The sequence below is a fragment of the Schistocerca piceifrons genome, chromosome 3 (genome assembly GCF_021461385.2).
Source record: "Schistocerca piceifrons isolate TAMUIC-IGC-003096 chromosome 3, iqSchPice1.1, whole genome shotgun sequence".
NCBI classification, from domain to species: Eukaryota; Metazoa; Arthropoda; class Insecta; order Orthoptera; family Acrididae; genus Schistocerca; species Schistocerca piceifrons.
The window spans coordinates 936550474-936565442 of NC_060140.1; the positions used below are offsets into that span (position 1 = coordinate 936550474).

The 14969-nt window shown below is 39.8% G+C and overlaps 1 protein-coding gene across 3 annotated transcripts in view; it reads right to left on the reverse strand.

Moving 5' to 3' along the window:
- Window positions 1–14969, reverse strand: part of LOC124787643 (T-cell immunomodulatory protein) — a 439315-nt gene that overhangs the window by 194761 nt on the left and 229585 nt on the right. For all 3 annotated transcript variants that reach the window (XM_047254421.1, XM_047254422.1, XM_047254423.1), the window contains one exon: window positions 12478–12610. In XM_047254421.1, coding sequence (XP_047110377.1) covers window positions 12478–12610 — 133 coding nt within the window. The remainder of the gene's footprint in view (window positions 1–12477; window positions 12611–14969) is intronic.

The window sequence follows — 14969 nt, forward strand, 5'->3', positions numbered from 1 at the left end:
TGGTAAGGCGACTGCTCGTGAGAAGTGAGAAATTCGGGTTCAAGTCCCAGTTTGGCACAAATTTTCACTGTCGTCATTCCATTCTACAGACGGTGGTAGCCCATATTCACAATCGCAAATTCAGCTGATGTGTTTTGTAACAGCTGTGCTCGCCACAGTACCTGTTCCTTTGGACATGCATGCATGTCCAAAGAAACTTTGCATTGTAGTCTGAATAACACAGGCACTGCAATATCGCGTTTATCTGCCGATACCGGGCAAGTGACTCGAGTACAATGTCTGGTCTGTACAGAAGTAAGCAAAATGGATGTACAAGTACAGATTGTAGACGCACGGTTGGCAACATATGGAAGTTTCGGTCTGGCCGTGAGTTGTACACAGATAACCAAATGGTAAGGCGACCACTCGTGACAAGCAGGAAATCCGGGTTTGAGTCCCCAGTATGGCACAAATTTTCATTGTCGTCATTTCATTCTACAGCTGATGATAGTCCTTATTTGCAATTGCCAATTTATTTGATGTGTTATTGCAGAAGTTACATTAAGTAAAAACAGACAAAGAAGTTAGACAAGACAATTATAGGTAACATCAATAATAGTGTTGCCACTTCCAGTTGATGGAGAGATCATTTAGACTATTAGAGATGGAGCACATAAGCTCAAATACAGCAATGATGGGAAAGTAAATCTGCTCTGTCCTTCTCAAACAAACTGTTATGGTATTGACCTCCACAAATTGGAGTCACTGGACAGACACACAAACACACCTTGATGTCTGACAGTTTATTGGTCTTTCCAGGACCTTATCTGTTGCTCAGCAACACCTCTGCTGTGCATGGTACCTCATTATATACTTCACGATTATGTTACTCTCATTTGTAAAATTTGTGTGATCTTTTTAAAAGATTTGTTTTTGAATGTCAATGAGAATCAACTTCTGAAACTTAAAATTTTTTTGGCAAATTAAAGGTTTGAAGAGATTTCGGAATTGCAGCCGGTTGTTGTAAACTTCACTCCATAATATTTCTACTAGACAACTGCCAGTCATCTTCAGGTGAGCCATCAAAGACTGACAAAGACATTCTCCGCACCATCTTACACAGTGTGCTGATAGTATTGCCACGCATGTGATAGTCACAGTGACAGAAGGACCACACTGCCCAGTGGCAGTGCCCTCACTGGTAGAACTGCAAGGATCAGCTGTCTTCGGCGTAGCCACTTGCCACAGTCATGGGAGTATTCTGCCATCTGCATCTGGAGCAAATCTCGGAGATGACACAATTTCACGCATTATCCAGCTGGTAGGCACTGTCACGATTCATTAGACTTCCCACAATGTGTATCTCATAGCATTCTTTTATAACGGAGTCCCAAAAAGATGTTGCTGTGACCAAAACTAATGTTTCACCACACTCCATTGAATGTCCATTGGAGATGGAATGTTCCACAATTGCAGACTTGCTGGGTTGCAGAAGGCAAGTGCAACATTTATGTTCTGTGCAATGTTCTTCCACCGTGCGTGTTATTTGTCCTATATAGGCCATAGCACACTGGCAAGATAAACTTGCACTACAGTTGATAAGCTTTGTGGAGTATTAAATTTCGTAATTATTCAGTGAGTGTAAGTTCTGAAGTACTCTGTGTATTTTTGATATGGGGACAATTAAAGTTTCACCAAAGTTCAATTGCCAAGAAAAAATTTGTAGTCTTCAGCTGAAAGAGTGCTCTGCTTGAAATCTCTGGGCAGAATTACAGTACATGCACAAAAAGTGAGATCTATAACAGTTACTGGCCAGTTGGCTTTGAAGGACCACCATAAGAATAATTATTGTAAAGGTTTGGAACTAACAGTGTTTATAATTTCATGTGCATGTAGTTAATAGTGTTTCCCATACTGTATTGGACTAAAATGCTCAGCCTTGATCTGAGTCTACTGATAAATTAGTTTCTAGGTCCTCACACAAATGGTTGAGCCAGATTTACATTCCATATTACAACCGCAGCATTAATGAAGTCCAACTGCCAGCTCTCTAACATTTGTTTGCTATAATAAGCATCTGGCTACAACTATTCAAGCTATACTAGATCCAGGTACCACAAGTCCCATTTGAGTAAACTAATTTAAGGAAGGAAAAAGCTTCTTGAGAACATGAATAACAATAGGAATAGAGAATGTAATTACCTGACAATCATTTCAGGGACAGTATTTTCCAATAATTACAGTGATAACAAAACCTCTTGTCCAAGTTAATGCTGCTCTAGCATTAGAAATTATTTACCTATACAATCATTAGTTTTCTGCATAATATACAGATAGTAGGTGCTACTGAGAGCCAGTTGTTGCAAAAATGGTAAATATTCCTTCTGTGTTGTTCATCTCAAACTGCTGTTACATTGCTTAATAAACTACACTACTGCCTGGTATCTTATTTGCAAAACATCATTTCAGTATCAAGTAAAATAAATAAAAATAATTAAGTATCTTTATGAGCTGTACTAATACTTGGTCCAACTTTGCCTAATTAGGCTGGTGATCATTTCCCTTTGCATAACTGCATTTTACTTTATTACTAATAGAACCCCGGTTCGACTCTTGTTTGTTCTGCTACTGCTTCCTTTCAATAGAAACCTTTACAGAAAGAAAAGTGCAATATCTTTTTCCATTCTGCATGATCTCTGTCAAATAAGTACCCTTCCACAAGTGTAACATTATCAGTATATTGCTAATGTAGTAGTAGCTGGTAGAGTTGTAAAGTTAAATCCTAATCTTTCTTTCACTCTGATGTACATGCTTGCTATTTGACATATCCTGAATTCAGAGGGCAGTCACCCCTCCACACATAAATATTTTATATCTTGGATTTTCAGTAGATGCAGTATATTTTGGCAAAGGCTTCATGTAAGTTAAATATGGTGCAATGGCAATATTGTGAAAAGAATACATTGCAATTCAGCATAGGAGAGGGTGTAGTGCTGCTCGTAAGAGCATGCAGGGATGTGGTGGGTACAGGTAGGGCTGCTAGGTTGCAGTCAGGAGGTTTGGGAAGGGGAGAGGGGGAAGAGGAGTGGAAAAGAAATAGAAGTGGGGGAGGGGGGGAGTCTAGCAGGTGTGTTGGAGTAATAGAAGGCTGTGCAGTGCTGAAGTGGGAGCACATAAGGGGACAAATGGGTGAAGGATAGGGACTAGTGAAGGTTGACGCCATGGGGGTTATGGGGACACAGGATATATTGCAGTGACAGTTCCCACCCACGCAGTTGTGAAAAGCTGGTGTTGGTAGGAAGGAGCCAGATGGCACAGACTGTGAATCAGTCACTGAAGTGAGGCACACAATGTTCCCGAAATCTATAAACCTACCACCCACGATGTCCCATTGTGGCTGGTTGTTGTGCCTCCACCTGTCCTCCTATATAAAAAGACACCAACCGTTTCCTCCACTGACCCTCCACAGTTCCTGTTCTTTTAACACATGCAGTCCTGCTCGTCACTACTGATGCCGCCTTCTTCTCTAATAACATCACTAATGTCCGTGGCCTTGCCGCTATTTAACACTACCTTTTCCAAAGTCCAACTGACTCCAAACCTACAACTTCCTTCCTGGTCACCAAGACCACTATATCCTTCACCTCTGAAGGAATCACCTACTAACAAATCTGTGGCACACCAATGGGCACCTGCATAGCACTATCCTACACCAACCTTTCCATGGGCCATCTACAGGAATCCTTCACAAACACCCACAATCCAATACGAAATGGAGTGAGGGTGGGGATACCCTATCCACATACCTCCAGAACCTCCTCAGCACCTTCTCCACCATACACTTCACCTTGTCCTCCACAACCCAACAAGCCACCTTCCTCGATGTTGATCTCCACCTCCTAGATGGCTATGCCAGTATTTCCAATGCTATCAAATCTACCAACCCCCAGCATCACCTCCTCTTTGACAGCTGCCACCCAGTCCACACTGAGAAAGTCCCTTCCGTACAGCCTACCCACCCATGACTGTCACATCTGTAGTGATGAGCAGTTCGTCTCCAAATTTACCAAGGGTGTCACTGAGGCCTCCTCAGATATAAATTACCCTCCCAACCTTGTACAGAAACAGATCTCCCTAGCTTTTTCTCTCCAGTCACCTACCCCTTCCACATTTCCACTGTCTGGCCACAAAGGGGCACTCCCTATGTGACTCAGAAGGTACGTGTTTCAACTGTATGAGCCACATTTGGAAGAAACATATGCACTAGGCTCGTTGCTTGTCACTGATCGCAGTGTTAGCAGTCGCTCGTTGCAGAAATGCCTGCTTTCGAATGATAAAGACATATAATTTGTGAATTACATATCACTGTTGCCTGCAACTACACCACCATACTGCGTGCCCTATGGTAATGGGAGCTGAGGCCAGTATGGTAGGCCCATTCAGGCAGGTTCCACTGCTGTTGCCAAGCGGAAGCAACTAACCATAGTGCACTAATGTGTACTTACACATTCTATATCATTCTGGTTTCATGCTGTAAAAGATTCAGGTCTGTTTATAAAGTATAGTAGCGTGTATTTACAATCACACTGTTAGTATATTTATTCATCTAGTTAAAATTTTTCACATGAATATTATGAACTTTTGTTTTTCAGCCAGCACGCGTACATCAGTCCAACTCATGATGTGGACATTTCATAAAACTATGCGGCCCACTTGACACTGTATCATAATGTGACAGAAGACGGAATTGAAGAACATTTTTTGCAAATACACTATTTGAACTCATTAACAAAGAGGTTTAAGAAAAAGTATGCTTATGCAGAAAAGTTAAAAAGATGAAGAAGAAGAAGAAGAAGAAGAAGAAGAAGAAGAAGTTTAACAGAAAATACATATTGGCAACCACAAAGTCGTTTAATTGTACGTCGAAAATAGTTAACAAAGCAGTAACATTTTACAAAACAACTTCAAATTTTTAATTAAAAATAGGTATCTGAGAAATTTAAAGAATCTGGAGATCATGGACTGACTGCACACAATTACAATTTATGAAATTGGACTATTATTTCTTCCAAAGAAATGCAACAGTGAATGCCTTTGTAGACAGATTTAAAAGAAAAGCCCATTTGTTCCCAAAAAAATAAAACTTGTTTCTACAAAAGAAATTAAGGGAGAAAAAGACTTAATGTGGTATGATGCAGCACTTTTACACAAGGTCGGCTTAATCACAGGTGAAGGGTATAGTGGGAACAGTATTTTCAATATAGGCTACTCACCATTTGAAAATGAATGGCAAATGAACAAACTTCATTGATTGCAGGAGAAAAGGTTTTGTATGCTGTGGTGAAATTATTTCATCTGTAACACAGTTCTATATCGTCCAACGTCATATATCATCTACTAGATTTCTTGGTACAAAGATGTACATTTCTTTTCAAGAACAAAATTGACAATTTGGGCTAAGGGTGAGATGACTAATAACTCTGGCAAATTTACATGGAACCATGTTACCTGGTCACCAAAAATATTGTCAGTCCAGATTTAAAAGACAACATCTTGCTCTTCCCTGACTCCAGGAGACAACAAACCAATGGAGCTATATTTCAAGACTTGAAATTCAGAAATCCTTAAACGGAAATCATATTCACACAGAAAAAAAAGAAAGAAAGAAATCTGCAAAAGTACATCCAGCCATTAGAGTCTTATTTTTCAGGTAATATAAACTTGTTGATAGCAGGTTTTGAAAACTGCTTTAGAAATAAATTTATTTTGGAGACACTGAAAAACACATTATATGACTGAGTATTGATCACAAAACTTCATTCAGCTGTTTATCACCAGATGTTTTTGCCAGTTTTCAAGGACATGATTATTCATGTCTGGCAGACCTGTGGATACGTGACACAGAAAACCGTCATGAATTTCAGTAGCTTACTGGAATCAATGTTACAGTAAGAAATAATGATTGTGGTATCAAAACTTGTCAAGACAGTCCGTTATTAATAGTTTGTATTGTTCTCAAAAGTACTGTGTAGAACATTTTGCAATAATACCTCATTAACACACATGAACAATATCCTATAATGCAGCAAAATAGACCAGTATAGAAACACCACTTTATAATCTACACCAGTGGCCATTAAAATTGCTATACCATGAAGATGACGTGCTACACACGGAAAATTTAACCGACAGGAAGAAGATGCTGTGATGTGCAAATGATTAGCTTTTCAGAGCATTCACACAAGATTGGCGCCGGTGGCGACACCTACAACGTGCTGACATGAGGAAAGTTTCCAACCAATTTCTTATACACAAACAGCAGTTGACCGATGTTGCCTGGTGAAACGTTGTTGTGATGCCTCATGTAAGGAGGAGAAATGCATACCATCACGTTTCCAACTTTGATAAAGGTCAGATTGTAGCCTTGCGCGATTGCGGTTCACCATATCATGACACTGCTGCTCGCGTTGGTCCAGATCCAATGACTGTTAGCAGAATATGGAATCGGTGGGTTCAGGAGAGTAATTCGGAATGCTGTGCTGGATCCCAATGGCCTCGTATCACTAGCAGTCGAGATGACAGGTATCTTATCTGCATGGCTGTAACTGATCGTGCAGCCACGTCTCGATCCCCGAGTCAACAGATGGGGACGTTTGCAAGATAACAACCATCTGCACGAACAGTTCGACGATGTTTGCAGCAGCATGGACTATCAGCTCAGAGACCATGGCTGCGGTTACCCTTGACGCTGCATCACAGACAGGAGCGCATGCGATGGTGTACCCAACGACGAACCTGTAAGCACGAATGGCAAAATGTAATTTTTTCGGATGAATCCAGGTTTTGTTTACAGCATCATGATGGTCCCATTCGTGTTTGGCAACATCACGGTGAACGCACATTGGAAGCGTGTATTCGTCATCGCCATACTGGCATATCACCCGGCGTGATGGTATGAGGTGCCATTGGTTACACGTCTCGGTCACCTGTTGTTCACAGTGACGGCACTTGGAACAGTGGACGTTAAATTTCAAATGTGTTATGACACGTGGCTCTACCCTTCATTCGATCCCTGTGAAACCCTACATTTCAGCAGGATAATGCACGACCACATGTTGCAGGTCCTGTACGGGCCTTTCTGGATGCACAAAATGCTTTGAGTGCTGCCCTGGCCAGCACATTCTCCAGATCTTTCACCAATTGAAAATGTCCGGTCAATGGTGGCCGAGCAACTGGGTCGTCACAATATGCCTGTCAGTACTCTTGATGAACTGTGGTATCGTGTTGAAGCTGCATGGGCAGCTGTACCTGTACACTCCATCCAAGCTCTGTTTCACTCAATGCCCGGGCGTATCAAGGCCGTTGTTACGGCCAGTACGGCCAGAGGTGGTTGTTCTGGGTACTGATTTCTCAGGATCTATGCACCCAAACTGCGTGACAATGTACTCACATGTCAGTTCTAGTATAATATATTTGTCCAGTGAATACTCGTTTATCATCTGCATTTCTTCTTGGTGTAGCAATTTTAATGGCACCCCATGAACCATGGACCTTGCCGTTGGTGGGGAGGCTTGCGTGCCTCAACGATACAGATAGCCGTACCGTAGGTGCAACCACAACGGAGGGGTATCTGTTGAGAGGCCAGACAAACGTGTGGTTCCTGAAGAGGGGCAGCAGCCTTTTCAGTAGTTGCAGGGGCAACAGTCTGGATGATTGACTTATCTGACCTTGTAACACTAACCAAAACAGCCTTGCTGTGCTGGTACTGCGAACGGCTGAAAGCAAGGGGAAACTACGGCCATAATTTTTCCCGAGGGCATGCAGCTTTACTGTATGGTTAAATGATGATGGCGTCCTCTTGGGTAAAACATTCCGGAGGTAAAATAGTCCCCCATTCGGATATCCGGGCGGGAACTACTCGAGAGGATGTCGTTATCAGGAGAAAGAAAACTGGCGTTCTACGGATCGGAGCATGGAATGTCAGATCCCTTAATCGGGTAGGTAGGTTAGAAAATTTAAAAAGGGAAATGGAGAGGTTAAAGTTAGATATAGTGGGAATTAGTGAAGTTCGGTGGCAGGAGGAACAAGACTTCTGGTCAGGTGAATACAGGGTTATAAATACAAAATCAAATAGGGGTAATGCAGGAGTAGGTTTAATAATGAACAAAAAAATAGGAGGGCGGGTAAGCTACTACCAACAGCATAGTGAACGTATTATAGTGGCCAAGATAGACATGAAGCCAATGCCTACTACAGTAGTACAAGTTTATATGCCAACTAGCTCTGCAGATGATGAAGAAATTGAAGAAATGTATGATGAGATAAAAGAAATTATTCAGGTAGTGAAGGGAGACGAAAATTTAATAGTCATGGGTGACTGGAATTCGACAGTAGGAAAAGGGAGAGAAGGAAACGTAGTAGGTGAATATGGATTGGGGGGAAGAAACGAAAGAGGAAGCTGTCTGGTAGAATTTTGCACAGAGCATAACTTAATCATAGCTAACACTTGGTTCAAGAATCATAAAAGAAGGTTGTATACATGGAAGAATCCTGGAGATACTAAAAGGTATCAGATAGATTATATAATGGTAAGACAGAGATTTAGGAACCAGGTTTTAAACTGTAGGACATTTCCAGGGGCAGATGTGGACTCTGACCACAATCTATTGGTTATGAACTGTAGATTAAAACTGAAGAAATTGCAAAAAGGTGGGAATTTAAGGAGATGGGACCTGGATAAACTGACTAAACCAGAGGTTGTACCGAGTTTCATGGACATCATAAGGGAACAATTGACAGGAATGGGGGAAAGAAATACAGTAGAAGACTAATGGGTAGCTCTGAGGGATGAAGTAGTGAAGGCAGCAGAGGATCAAGTAGGTAAAAAGACGAGGGCTAGTAGAAATCCTTGGGTAACAGAAGAAATATTGAATTTAATTGATGAAAGGAGAAAATATAAAAATGCAGTAAATGAAGCAGGAAAAAAGGAATACAAACGTCTCAAAAATGAGATCGACAGGAAGTGCAAAATGGCTAAGCAGGGATAGCTAGAGGACAAATGTAAGGATGTAGAGGCTTATCTCAGTAGGGGTAAAATTGATACTGCCTACAGGAAAATTAAAGAGACCTTTGGAGAAAAGAGAGCCACTTGTATGAATATCAAGAGCTCAGATGGAAATCCAGTTCTAAGCAAAGAAGGGAAAGCAGAAAGGTGGAAGGAGTATATAGAGGGTCTATACAAGGGCGATGTACTTGAGGACAATATTATGGAAATGGAAGAGGATGTAGATGAAGATGAAATGGGAGATATGATACTGCGTGATGAGTTTGACAGAGCACTGAAAGACCTGAGTCGAAACACAGCCCCAGGAGTAGACAACATTCCATTAGAACTATTGACGGCCTTGGGAGAGCCAGTCCTGACAAAACTCTACCATCTGGTGAGCAAGATGTACGAGACAGGCGAAATACCCTCAGACTTAAAGAAGAATATAATAATTCCAATCCGAAAGAAAGCAGGTGTTGACAGATGTGAAAATTACTGAACTATCAGTTTAATAAGTCACAGCTGCAAAATACTAACGCGAATTCTTTACAGACGAATGGAAAAACTAGTAGAAGCCGACCACAGGGAAGATCAGTTAGGATTCCGCAGAAATGTTGGAACATGTGAGGCAATACTGACTCTACGACTTATCTTAGAAGAAAGATTAAGAAAAGGCAAACCTACGTTTCTAGCATTTGTAAACTTAGATAAAGCTTTTGACAATGTTGACTGGAATACTCTCTTTCAAATTCTGAAGGTGGCAGGGGTAAAATACAGGGAGCGAAAGGCTATTTACAATTCGTACAGAAACCAGATAGCAGTTATAAGAGTCGAGGGGCATGAAAGGGAAGCAGTGGTTGGGAAGGGAGTGAGACAGGGTTGTAGCCTCTCCCTGATGTTATTCAATCTGTATATTGAGCAAGCAGTAAAGGAAACAAAAGAAAAATTCGGAGTATGTATTAAAATTCATGGAGAAGAAATAAAAACTTTGAGGTTCGCCGATGACATTGTAATTCTGTCAGAGACAGCAAAGGACTTGGAAGAGCAGTTGAACGGAATGGACAGTGTCTTGAAAGGAGGATATAAGATGAACATCAACAAAAGCAAAACAAGGATAATGGAATGTAGTCGAATTAGGTCGGGTGATGCTGAGGGAATTAGATTAGGAAATGAGACACTTACAGTAGTAAAGGAGTTTTACTATTTGGGGAGCAAAATAACTGATGATGGCCGAAGTAGAGAAGATACAAAATGTAGACTGGCAATGGCAAGGAAAGCGTTTCTGAAGAAGAGAAATTTGTTAACATTGAGTATAGATTTAGGAAGTCGTTTCTGAAAGTATTTGTATGGAGTGTAGCCATGTATGGAAGTGAAACATGGGCAACAAATAGTTTGGACAAGAAGAGAATAGTAGCTTTCGAAATGTGGCGCTACAGAAGAATGCTGAAGATTAGATGGGTAGATCACATAACTAATGAGCAGGTATTGAATAGAATTGGGGAGAAGAGGAGCTTGTGGCACAACTTGACAAAAAGAAGGAACCGGTTGGTAGGATATGTTTTGAGGCATCAAGGGATCACAAATTTGGCATTGGAGGGCAGCGTGGAGGGTAAAAATCGTAGAGGGAGACCAAGAGATGAATACACTAAGCAGATTCAGAAAGATGTAGGTTGCAGTAAGTATTGGGAGATGAAGAAGCTTGCACAGGATAAAGTAGCATGGAGAGCTGCATCAAACCAGTCTCAGGACTGAAGACCACAACAACAACAAAACATATTCCAGAACCCAGCAACAAACTGACATCAAAAATATAGGGCTATAATTATACACATCTATCAGACAACCCTTCTTGGAAATAGGAATATCTCTCTCTCTCTCTCTCTCTCTCTCTCTCTCTCTCTCTCTCTCTGACACACACACACACACACACACACACACACACACACACAGTGGGAAAAATTCCATAAAATAATCAGCAGCATGACAGTGCAGATGCAATAAAACATAAGGAAGAATGGGCCTGTAAAGAAAAGACATGTGGGAATGAAACAGCTTTGATAGCAGTGATGAATGACATAGCTTTTACCTCTTGACAGGATTTATTACACAATGACATGCTACAACATGAACTGTAATAAATTTCCAGACTGGTTACTGATACAAAGTGTACCTTTCGAGGTAAGAAACTTGTGTGTTTGCAGAATACCAGTACTGAATGAACGTACCTCTTTCTGCAATAGCATTTCAACATGTAACAATTGTTATTGTTGTTACAAACAGCTAATGTCATTCATTCATGCATGGTTATTAGAAATACTCTCTAAGACAAAAAGAAAAAGAAAAATGACACGCCACAGAGGAATTATTCAAATGGGACAGAAATTGATAGATGTGAAGCATATGTCAGGCAAACAAGTGATTAAAATTTCTAAAAAATTGGATGATTTATTTATGAGAAAGACCTTCACAAACTGAGCAAGTCAATAATATGTTGGTCCACGTCTGGCCCTTATGCAAGCAGTTATTCGGCTTGTCACTGATTGACAGAGTTGTTGGATGTCCTCCTGAGGGATATCACGCCAAAGTGCATCATCAAAATCACAAGCTGGTTGGAGAGCCGTTCCCATAACACTCCAAATGTTCTCAGTTGGGGGAGAAACCAGTGACCTTGCTGGCCAAGGTAGAGTTCGGCTAGCACAAAGACAAGCAGTAGAAACCCTTGCCATGTACAGATGGGAATTTTCTTGTGGAAATTTCAGCCCAGGACGCCTTGCCATGAATGGCAACAAAACTGGGCACAGAATATCATCTCTATATCACTGTATTGTAAGGGTGCCATGGGTGACAACCAAAGGGGTCCTGCTACGCAATGGAATGGCAACTTATATCATCAGTCCTGGTTATCAGGTTGTATGGTGGTTAACTATCAGGTGGTAAACCTCTGATGTCCGGGGACATCTCCAGACATGTCTTCATTGGTCACTGTGGGTCAATTCCAAGCTGGACTCACTGAAGACAATTCCATCACTCCCCCTCCCCCAAAGGAAAGTATGTTTCTGTTAGGTACTCTGCTCTTGAAATATTTCAACATTTACTTGTTATTATGTTAAACTTCACAGATGAAACCTGGAAATACAGTATTAAATACAAATGAAGTATTTTATAATATAGCTTGGGAACTGACGTGGTGATAGCAATACTAGTATAATATCATCACAAAAGCATTGTGAAACAATGTTTTCACCCCTACTGGTAAAAATATTTTTCTATACACTTCTCGAAAACATCTTGTGTTAAACTAGTTGTTGTCCTACAATAATGGCTTAAGGAACCAAAAAGCTAATAAAGTATTACTGATATCTAAAAAAATGTGTTTAAGATTTTAATATTTACAGCATTCATAGAACTGATGAACATCCATAAAAGACAACATACAGAAGTGTTTGACTTACAAATATATGAATTCCTTTAGATGTCACAAGAGACATTTTATTATCTTCGGACCATGATACTGCAAAATGAGATGTAACTCCTGGAGCAAATGCAATTGTGTTTATTTCTTTGAGTTCCATTGTTTCCTGCAAACTGAGCAAAAAGAAAAAAAATCAAAATTGGCTTCAATCTGCATATACACTAACTCTGACATGTGATTAGTTATGAAAAGAAGCAGCAGTACTATGGACGTTTGGTTAATTATGTGTTTCATAGATCATATTCACGATAAACATTATATCAACAGAATACAAACAGAACACACATCATCTGGTGATCCCTGGATGAATATATAAACAAATGAAAATAAAAAAGTGTGGCTACATGTTGGCCAGTTATAATTTTTTTCTATATAAAGGACTAATTATTTCTATTCCAGAAAAGCTTCCTGGTGTAGGAAGAGCTGTTCTGGAGAAACACTCTAATATATATTTGAAAACACTGAAGCTATCTGTCTGACACTTTATCTCCATGAGCAGATTCTGAAAGAGTTTTATTGCTGCATATTTCACCCCTTTCTGTGTCAAAGTTAGATTCATTAAATGGGAATAAGGATCATTTTTCCTTTCTAGTGCTGTAATTGGATCATTCCATGCAAAGTGGTCTAGAGGTTCATGCATGGCCATGTATTTTGATAAAAAAATTTGTGAACATTTGCAAACATTCCCAATAAACACTTGTAAAGTTTCACAGTCACCAATTCAATATTTGTAGATTGTTTGACACTACAGTTCAGCTTTCAACTCCATCCCTGAGTTTTTGAGAAATTTGAGACATAACATCTCCAGCAATATTTGCAAGAAATAACACTAGGTCATCTTGTACAACTTTTTGCACTCTCTTAAGTGAAATAAATAAATAAACAAATAAAAGATTTTGCAAGCAGTTTCCTTTGGTTTAATTTGATGCAAAGTCAGCTGACAAAATAAATAATTGTAAAATCAGTGTAAGTCAGACTTTTATATACCTGAAACTTTGTCCATAATAATTTACAAATACAAAATCTAATTATACAAAATTTCATTCTCTTAGCGCTTTCCAATAGTTGACAAACTGACGGCAAAGTTGATGATCTTTATAAAAAACGGTACTTTTAGCCCACTTTTACACAAAAACTTCCGTGCAAACTCTTTAAAACCATTTTCATTTGAAAGACAATGTTCTAAACCAGCTAAGAAACTGCATTTGGTTTTACAATGCGAGCATATAAGGCTCTAAAAAACAATGACAATGTGGAGCTGCATTCAAATTATTCTGCTGGTACCCAAGTTAAATCTGACATCTCTTATTATGTTCTACTATTGTTTAACATTCATTGGGGAAGGTAATATTAAACGTCATGATGACTAGGAAGTGAGATCACACCGAAACAACTCGAAACACTTCAAAGAAAGGGCGTTTTTCCCACAACTCATCATGCACACTTCAGACTGTTGTTTTGCTATAATACCAACAATGTAAGGAAGAGATAGATTGCTACTCACCGTTAAGATAACACATTGAGATGCAGACAGACACAAGGAAAAGACATGTACAGATCAGCTTTTGGCCAAAGCCTTCTTCAGGAAGGGACACACACACACACACACACACACACACACACACACACACACAGAGGCCGCGCAAGGACACCTCATGCCATCTTTGGCAGCTCAGACTGGAATGCAACTGTCACATAGAACAGATGATGTGATCTGGACAGGACTAGGCTTCCAACAGGTGCAGCACCGGGAGACTGTGGGGCAGGGAGGTGATTTACCATTGCCACTTGGAAATGGGAGTTTTGCTTTCTTTTTTTATTGGCAATTTAATAAATTCAGTAAAATATTATCTCATGCTGTTCAGTGGTGTTACGGAAATGATAAAAAATCATAACAACTGGGCCCAAACTTTATCTTTGAGTTTGTGATTAAATTCTGCATTTAATACAAATATACAATCACTGAAAATCTCAATGGTTTTCTTTACTAATAATCTCATAGTAGCAACAGCCCACAGTTTACTTGGAAACAATTAATTTGGTTTAATTCAATGACCATGTAATATCGATTTTCACTCTATGAATCTTCACGTTCGAAAAGATGATCAGACTTCAGAATAAAGCGAGGTGATTTTAAGTTCTATTGTAATTAACAATGAAACAATAATATTGCCAAAATTGGCAATTGAGAGTAATTCCTATTACAAATGAAAAGCTTCTGTATTTAAATATTTCACCTTTTTGTCTTGTTATGAACGTTTTTCTCTTTAATATCTACAACTACATCTATTCTTTGAAAATCACCATGAGTTGCATGGCACACAGTATGTTCCATTGGACCAGTTATTACGGTTACTTCCTGTTCCATTCATGTATGAAGTGCAGAAAGAATGACTGATTGAATGCCTCTGTGCATGCAGTAACTATTCTTATCTAATACTCATGACCCCTGTGGTGAATGATACATAGGGG